Source organism: Vipera ursinii (genome assembly GCF_947247035.1).
Source record: "Vipera ursinii genome assembly, chromosome: 3".
Taxonomy (NCBI): domain Eukaryota; kingdom Metazoa; phylum Chordata; class Lepidosauria; order Squamata; family Viperidae; genus Vipera; species Vipera ursinii.
The window spans coordinates 174,374,234-174,383,339 of NC_139516.1; the positions used below are offsets into that span (position 1 = coordinate 174,374,234).

Below are 9,106 nucleotides of genomic sequence, written 5' to 3' on the forward strand. Positions count from 1 at the left end.
TGCCCAATTACTCTGAACATTTCTTTGGTCAGATGATATATAAAAAACTATTTGCTCATAGCATGAAACTATACTTTATACAGTACTTGTCAGATAATGCTGGCTAGCACAGAACAAATCTTGGTTATGATTCTTGACTTCAGTTACATGGTCAAGTTTCTGTTTGCCCACTGAATGACTGCTTCTCTGCCATGCCTTGACTTCCTGTCACAGTGATGGCTGATTTGTTAATTTAATGTAAGACATGCAGATATACAGTAGTATGCTTCTCAGGCATCATCTTAGGATGTTTGCTATTTAGTACAGCCGTAGCAAAAATTCGGCAAAATGAATTAACATACTGTAGTTTAGTGAAGTGCTGTCATCTGCAAAAGGAAGAACCGATTTCAGGAAGTTATGTTCCTGCATCTTTATGTAAAAAAGAAAGGGAGGGTGCTTCTGGTTCAAGATGTTTCCTCTTGTTTATGTAGCCACTTTGACATCTAAATTTGGCATACTATAACTCTTTAAAGTAACTGCTAGACAATTACCAATTTACTGCAATGAAGGGAAACTACAGGTTGCTATTGCTAATGTCTGCCAACGTGCAAATTAGCTTCTCATACGCCTCATATAGAAATGTCCTGGAACTGATCACAATTACTCTATAGATTTTAGTTTTCTTTGCCTTTCCAAAATAAAATATATTTTGCCTTGTTTACTCCATAATGATTTTAGTGTGACAAAGAAACGCAAGAGAGTTAATGAAAGGGAGATACTAATCCTTTATTATTTTTATTTTTATTTATTTTAATTCCATTTATATCCCGCCCTTCTCCGAAGACTCAGGGCGGCTTACAAGCTTAGCAGTAGCCTTCATTCTATGTATATGCCTGCTTATTAGGGCTTTCACACACACCCCAGCGGCATTATTACAAAGTCAGCTTAATTGCCCCCAACAATGTTTAAATTGTATAGAAGAATAACTTTTTTATCTAGTGACCAAAAACAGCAAAGAATCTCACAACATTTTACATCCTGAACCATATTATAACATGAGCTCTCATAGGCAAGAGGAAATCTATTTCATTAGAGAGTATCTGCTTTGTAGAAAAAAATTGCATGCAAGAGATTATATAATACGTTCATTCAGAAATACATCCTATTTTTATGGGAATTAATCATATGGAAAAGGAAGCAAGCAATCTGATAAAATTTATAAAAAATGCACAAAATAAAATACAAATTAAGAAAAACTTTGGAAGAGGATTCTGTCTAAAAATACATCTGAAATCAAATTTTGTTATCCCACTAGCACTACCAAGAATATTCAGACATAAAATCATTTTCTGTCAGTTTAGTTGAGTGGTCGTGGGCCTAACTTCCCTCATTACCTGGGGAAAAATGTCAGTCATATACACAATTTTGTATAATTTTGAGAAACAGCTATTCCTTATTTAGCTACCTAATATAAATTAAACGTATACAGGGTCTCTCTGGATTCTTGTCATGAGTTCGTCTTTACTATTATATTCCTTCTTGCAGTTTAGGTGTAAGAAAGTCATTCAACTATTTAAGAGCTTACTGCGCTCTTTTATAGGCCCATACATCCCCCAGAGTTTTCTGATTTGGAAGTATGGATATAATAAAGCAGCAGCATCTTTTTTGTGTATCACATGGAAGCCTGAAAAAAAGTTGCTTCAATGAATAACAGACTTTGCATTTAATAAATGCACGATCCAAAGTAGTTCTTCCTGATCAATTAATATGTGGGGAACACCCATCTGGATAAGGCTGGATATTTGCCTATGTATACAGCATAGTACAAAGTATATGTCTAGATCTAGAAATTTATATTTAAGCAGATTTGTATTAATTGAATACAAATAATACTAATTATTTTTGGATTGGTCTTATCAATTTCATTCTAGGTTATTATAATAACAATACCAAAGTGGCAGTTAAAACTTTGAAACCTGGTACTATGTCCGTCCAAGCATTCCTAGAAGAAGCCAACCTGATGAAAACACTTCAGCACGACAAACTGGTCAGACTATACGCTGTAGTCACCAAAGAAGAACCTATTTATATTATAACAGAATTTATGGCAAAAGGTAGGAAAAATATTATTTATTGATAGTCATTAGCTCTGAAGTAGTGAGATAATCTACATTAACTTCTGAATCTTGGCAGGACTGTTGGCTTCTCATCCTGAACTTCGGGATTTTTCTGGACAAAACTGTTCTTCATAAATTAAAGTACCTTGCAGGAATATATTGCACATAACATTCTTTCCCTATCTGGTTTCTCCAGATATGTTTAAGAGTAAAAATTCAAGAATTCCCAGAAAGCAGGTTATGTGGAGGTTGAAGTCCAACATGCTTGAAGAATGAAGATATACAATAGAAATGTTTACATATTCATTCGGTGGCTAAGTTCACAGTTTGCCCTCATCCATAATAGTTTAAATTCAGTCAACTGTGAGTTATGCAGTAAATCATAATCTAAAATTGCATGCTTTAGCACAATCTGGAAAACAAGATGATCAGAACACTTGAGTTTTATTTGTATTTATTGTCAATATACTTGCTTTATCCACACAGGAAGTTTATTGGATTTTCTGAAGAGTACAGAAGGGACAAAATTACTACTACCAAAGCTCATTGATTTCTCAGCTCAGGTAAACAAAACCAGATATAAATTTAAGAAGCAGTGTGTTCTTGATGCTATAGTAAAATAATAGAACTATGTGACTAGATTGAACTATATAAACTGTTACCAAACTACACAGTATAATAGGATGTAACTGGGATCAACCTGATTACAGGCATGTAAAAGTATCTCTTGAAAACCATAATTATGGTTTATCAACAACACTAGTATTATTATGTAAACTTCAGTTTAAGTATGAAGCAGTAATTGTGTTTATAGAGCTTTCAGCCATTCCAAATTGTTGCCTGGGCTTTTCTGATGTCATGGAATAAGTATTCATATTCTATCTTCAAAGAACAACATAGCAGGAAGAAGTATTTTTTCTGCTTCAAGAACAGTTCTTGCAGTCCTTAGGTGCTTATGATGGCTATTTAGTACTGCAAAAGTGAATACAAGAAATGCCAACTAGGTGTGACTTCCCAAGAAGACTCTTTGTTGATCTCGTTTATAAACTTGAGAAAAGAGAATCAAAGACCTATTATGACTAATGTTTGGATCATTATAAAAAAATCATTAAAAACTGAATTTCTTTAGCCATGTAAATGCAATTTCAGGCCAATCTAGAAAAAGGAATAGAAACTGGGCTCCTTCCAGTTAGTTTAGAATTCTTCAGGATTTGACTGAGTTTAAAGAAGGGTTCATTTAAATCACCCCTATCTCCTGTAAGAAGAGGAAATAACTCTTATAGAGGATAGGCCCCGTTACTACTAGGAAGCAGATGCAGTGAAGCCAAGGCCATAAAAAATGTTAGAAGAGCGGAAGAGAAACAGACTGCATTTTGTAAAGAGTGTTTCATCTTACATCTTTCTTTCTCATTAAATAAAATAGCAAATAGCTAGAATACATTACTATCAGTTATACCACAGATCAAAATACTAGATAGCAGTATGCCTTCTAACAAGTATGCTTTGAAAAGGAACTTAATTTTCTGTTGTAAAATTTAGCCCAGTCTAGTTTAACATCAGCAACTCTTTATACCTCTGTTTAAATTGTTTAAACAGAGATATAAAGTACAGGGAATTATTTTCTGTGAACATGCCAGCTTTGTTTTCAAAAACTTTATAAATCATATTTTAAATTTCAAATCATCCATTTTTATTCTAAACATGCATTTAATCTAAATAATATTTCCCAAATTTTAAAAGAAGCATTCAGCAATTACGACAGTAGAATGAGAAGCACCAGAAGAATTTTTCCATTACTGGACCTCAAAAAGAGGAACAAGAAGAGAACATTTTCTCTTTTTATGTATGTTTATCTGCATTTAAAGAGTGTGCAGACACCTAATTACAGTATTGCAGTTTTAGAGTTTGATTTTGACTAACAAAATCAGTAACTTCGTTTATTCAAGTTCAAGTTCTTGTTTTAATCTTTTAAACTCTATATGGCTCTATATGTTTTTCAGATTTAGGTACTTTGGGCCTATTTGGTACACAGGCAGTTGATATAGGCTTGGAGTACCCTACATATATGAGCTGGAAAGAGTGGGGACAAAAAGGGAGTGCAGTTAGTCCTCGACTTACAACAGTTCATTTAGTGACCATCTGAAGTTACAACAGCACTGAAAAAAGTGACTTGACTGTTTTTCAGTTACAACCTTTGCAGCGTGCCCTTGGTCACATGATCAAAATTTAGATGCTTGGCATCTGGTTCATAATTATGACCGTTGCAGCCATAATTATGACTTAACAACCATGTTACTAACAACTGCAGTGATTCGCTTAACAACCATGGCAAGAAATGTCATTAAATGGGGCAAAACTCACTTAACAACAGAAATTTTGGGCTCAATTGTAGATGTAAGTCAAGGATTACCTGAATATATTTCTTTGGTATTCCAGCCTTATGGAAGTTTTTCACCAAAAGTTCAGATGGCACCAGTCTGGCCATCTTTCAGAAAGACAGAATTAGTCCAAGGTTTGTTGAAACCCTAATGAATCCTTTACCAATGTTGGCATTCTCACTGTGCATTAATAACATAATGTATTAACATTATTTTGACTTATTCTTGACTTATGGTATGTTGTTATGAAACAATACATTATAAATTGATCCTGATTCTTCAGTACATCTGTTTAATAAATAAAATTAAGGGTCCTTCAAAGATTTCCAGTCCTAATAAATTTTAGAAAAACAATTGCCATCAAAATCAAATAATGTGTACTTTTAAAAGTATAAATTAAATATCAATTATTTAAATAGGACACAACTAGGGGCCACCCACTTTGTCTCTATTTTTATTGTTTGGAAAGAAATGGAAAATGTCATACTTGTATTTAGGCCGCTGGCCTCTGGGTTGGAAACAGATCCAAATGTAGGTTATGACCTACAAAGCCCTACATGGCATGGGTCCGGATTACCTACGGCAGCACCTGCTGCCGGCATCAACTTCCCTCCATCCAGTGCGCTCCCACAGAGAGGGCCTCCTCAGGGTGCCTCCGATCAAAGAATGTCGATTGGTGGCCCCCAGGGGGAGGGCGTTCTCTGTGGGCGCACCAGACCTGTGGAACTGCCTCCCGGTTGAGCTCCGGATGGCCCCTGACCTGCGCTCCTTCCGGCGTGATTTAAAAACTTATATATTTGAACAATCTGGCCTGGTCTGATGGGTTTGGGGTTGGATTTAAATAAGTTTTAACACATTTTTAGTATTGTATTATTGGGCATAACTATTCTAATTCTTTTTAATCTCTTTTTTAACTTTTGTATTTACATTTTGATATTTATTGCCCTGTACACCGCCCTGAGTCCTTCGGGAGAAGGGTGGTATAAAAATTTAATTAATAATAATAATAATAATAATAATAATAATAATAATAATAATAATAATAATAATAATAATAATAATAATAATAATATAACTTTTAGACACATTTTACAATGTAATGTAAACATTGCACGAAACAATCACCACTTTTTAACAAAAAGGTTATAAATTTTTACAAATATTCTTCAGATACAAATAAAAGAAGATATTAGGTTTGTATGTAAATTGTTATTTTTAGATATTTTTATGCATATAAACAACGCAGTAGAAAAATCAAAACCTTTTTATCTCTTCTTGCAGATTGCAGAGGGGATGGCATATATTGAAAGAAAAAATTACATACATCGGGATCTGAGGGCAGCAAATGTTTTAGTTTCAGACACACTTATGTGTAAAATTGCTGATTTTGGACTCGCAAGAGTAATTGAGGATAATGAATACACAGCCAGGGAAGGTTGGTACTGTTTTTTAATGTTAATATATTTAATGATAGGGGAGATTTTTTCCAGCGATCTCTTAGATGTTTCTAGTCAATAAATTGTAATAAATTAAATTTTTAGTATATTTAATGTATTAAATTTAATATATTGAATAATGTGTTATTTTCCGTAGGACAAACAATCCAGTGGGGGTGGGGTTGTTTGGGGAGACAAAAAATGCATTTCTATGGGAGAGAGATTTGGACAGCAAGCTGAAATTTTAGCAAATGCTCCATTCTAAGGATCCCTCCCTCTTGGTTGCACAATTCAGAGCAAAGAGTATGTGCCCAACCTGAACTTCCTGTGTCATAGTCACACAAATAGAGGAAACACATTACTTCATTACACAGAAAATAATGCGGACACTTCCTATGGCCATTGCTGGAAAAGGGGTGGAAAGAATTTCAGAAACCATGATCTGTATGTTTTCCCTACTTGTTCTCAGTTCAAGAAGGACAATTATGGTAAGGTAGGGGATGAGAAGGAAAACAGGTTTCCATGTTTTCCTAGAAGACATTTCCCAGTCACTTCATAATTCTTTCCAATGTCCTAACTACCTTTCACTTTTTAATGTCTAGATTTAAGATGGAATTATTTGTACTTCCATAGGTGCAAAGTTCCCTATCAAATGGACAGCACCAGAAGCCATTAACTATGGTTCTTTTACTATTAAATCAGATGTATGGTCCTTTGGAGTTCTTCTGTATGAAATAATTACTTATGGAAAAATTCCTTATCCAGGTTTGTGCTTCTTCTTATGTATTGTTCTGTTCTGTTTATACTATACAGAGAAATATCAGAGTCAATAAAAGGAACACATTAAACATAGTTATTTGGCAAAAGGTGAAAAGAAAAAGATGGTAGGAAAGTGTGGGTGCAGTAGTACATTAGGTAGAGCAATGTTTTATTATCCAAGCCATAATAAAGCACCAGTACAATCCACAATTAAGTAACTAAAATTCAACAATTTAGGTTGCTTCACTAGCTGCATCTTTTCCTAGACAATGGAAGTGTAAATCGGATTATTCTTGCATAATTGGACTAATGGCTCCTATTGTTGTGGACAAAGGTGGAAATAAATAAAGGTTTATTTATTTATTATTTATTTATTTATGTTTGCTTTGGGCCATTATTGCCATTGTGATTTCCATTGTTGAACTGGATGAGGAAAAAATGCATGTGAACCAAACCTATTGCAATATTCAGAGGCCAAAACAATTGAGGTTTGGTCCTACCCATTCCTGGGGTACAATGAGCATTTCACCCTTATTCAACTGAGCATACAGTGCCAAGACTTTTTTTTTCAAAGCTTAGAAATAAGAAATTTAGATTAGGCTTTTGGAAAACAACACGCCCCTTTTTGTGTTTTGAAGTTATGATTTTCATAATAACCTGATTTTTTTAGGTTAAAGAAATCTTCAAATACTGCATTTCTCCTATAAGCAAATCCTGCCCATTTTGTGAATAATGATATAAGCACATGATTTACTTTAGAAATGTATATTTTCCTTTTCTAAACCAGCTTGTCTTGTTTTGATATAATCAGATCAACCATATTAAAAATACATTTTGCTTCTTTTTTTAATTATATCAGGTATGAGTAATTCTGATGTAATGGCAGCCCTTCAACGTGGTTATCGCATGCCATGCATGGAATCTTGCCCCTCTGAGCTTTATGATATTATGAAAACATGCTGGAAAGATAAAGCAGAAGAGAGACCAACATTTGAATATTTACAAAGTGTCCTTGATGATTTCTACACAGCTACTGAAGGACAGTATCAGCAGCAACCATAGAAATAATTGTTGCTCTTATTTCCAAATCGCAGGGACTTTTTAATAAGACAATTTGATTGAGCCAATTCTTTTATACTTACATACATGTGTTGGAACACCCTAATTGTTTGTGGTACCAAAATTGAAAGCTAGAGCTCAAGTGGGCAAGACAAATCCTGCTGAAGGCTAAGAAGGTGTTTTTATTTCCTTTACTGATGCTTTCTTTGTATTTATATTAAGTAAACAAATAGTTGAAATGAATTATAACAGAAGATCATCATCTGTGTAAGATCTTGGTGCAAAACCAAAACTCCATGAAGGCAATCAACACTTACTCCAAATAGCCATGTGCAACATGCTTCTGGAAAAAAAATATTAGTCTGTTTTACGGCTGAGCTACAAGTTATATGAACTGTTGCATTTTGTTTGCTGAAAAGCTACCAAAGATCAGAGGGAATCCCCTTATCTTTCTGCCATTTCTTTGCACAAAAAAAATTGTTTTTGTAAAAATCTATTCTCTAAGCATGACTCAAATTTTCCCTTTAAAGGTATCCTTCAAAAACGGGTAGTATGAAATATGCTGGAATTAAAAAGAAATGATATCACTTTAGAATAATCTTTTGTGGTTTTCTGCAATTCAACATTCCTAGTTTTTTCCCTCTCTGATCATGTCATTTTATTAACTGTTTAGGAAAAAAGCCAACTAAAATGTTTAGCTTTAGAAATACAATTGCATATTGCAGCTATAACTAGTATGTTTTGGCACACATAAATTATATGGGAGGAAAATTAAACTTTTGTTTTTTATAACACATTTATAAGCAGGAGTCCTAGAACACAATTCACAATAAACAATATGGTAGACTTCCAAAGACATCTCACAATTCTGTGCATCAGGATTTTTACTAATTCTCTCCCCACAAACACACACAAACGTATGTCTATTGGGTGAATCTTCTGAAATGCTTTTCACCACTTCATTATTATTGGAACACCATGATTATACCTATGCTCAGTAGTGCTGGTCAATACTGTTATATACTTTTAATGAAGAAATTTATTTGGTAGACTGATAATCAGACTGTCAACTTGTAAATACAATTTCACTGTTTATGTGATTTTAATAAATAAGCATTTTGAAAATCTGAACCAATACAATGTCAATTTCTTACTCCTTATTACAATAATGGACAGTTTCTTTAACAAATTAATTCTCCTGGATTTACTTATCTGTTCCAAAATATGATCATCTATCCTGGAGTTTGAGTACATCAAATAGATGTCGTAGCTGTTCAATGATAAAGGATGCTAGAAACTCCCCTTAGACAATATCTGGAATATCACAAGTTTTCATTTTTCCTCTAATGTAGCTTCTCTTGTAATCATTACGAGATAT

General features: G+C 33.7%; 1 protein-coding gene across 3 annotated transcripts in view; it reads left to right on the forward strand.

Moving 5' to 3' along the window:
• The window catches only part of LYN (LYN proto-oncogene, Src family tyrosine kinase), a 41,013-nt gene extending 32,154 nt beyond the window's left edge, over positions 1-8,859 (forward strand). For all 3 annotated transcript variants that reach the window (XM_083360775.1, XM_083360776.1, XM_083360777.1), the window contains exons 9-13: positions 1,911-2,093; positions 2,583-2,659; positions 5,756-5,909; positions 6,544-6,675; positions 7,529-8,859. In XM_083360775.1, the coding sequence (XP_083216901.1) occupies positions 1,911-2,093; positions 2,583-2,659; positions 5,756-5,909; positions 6,544-6,675; positions 7,529-7,731 (749 nt within the window). In that variant the 3' untranslated portion in view covers positions 7,732-8,859. The remainder of the gene's footprint in view (positions 1-1,910; positions 2,094-2,582; positions 2,660-5,755; positions 5,910-6,543; positions 6,676-7,528) is intronic.
• The last annotated feature ends 247 nt before the right edge of the window (positions 8,860-9,106 follow it).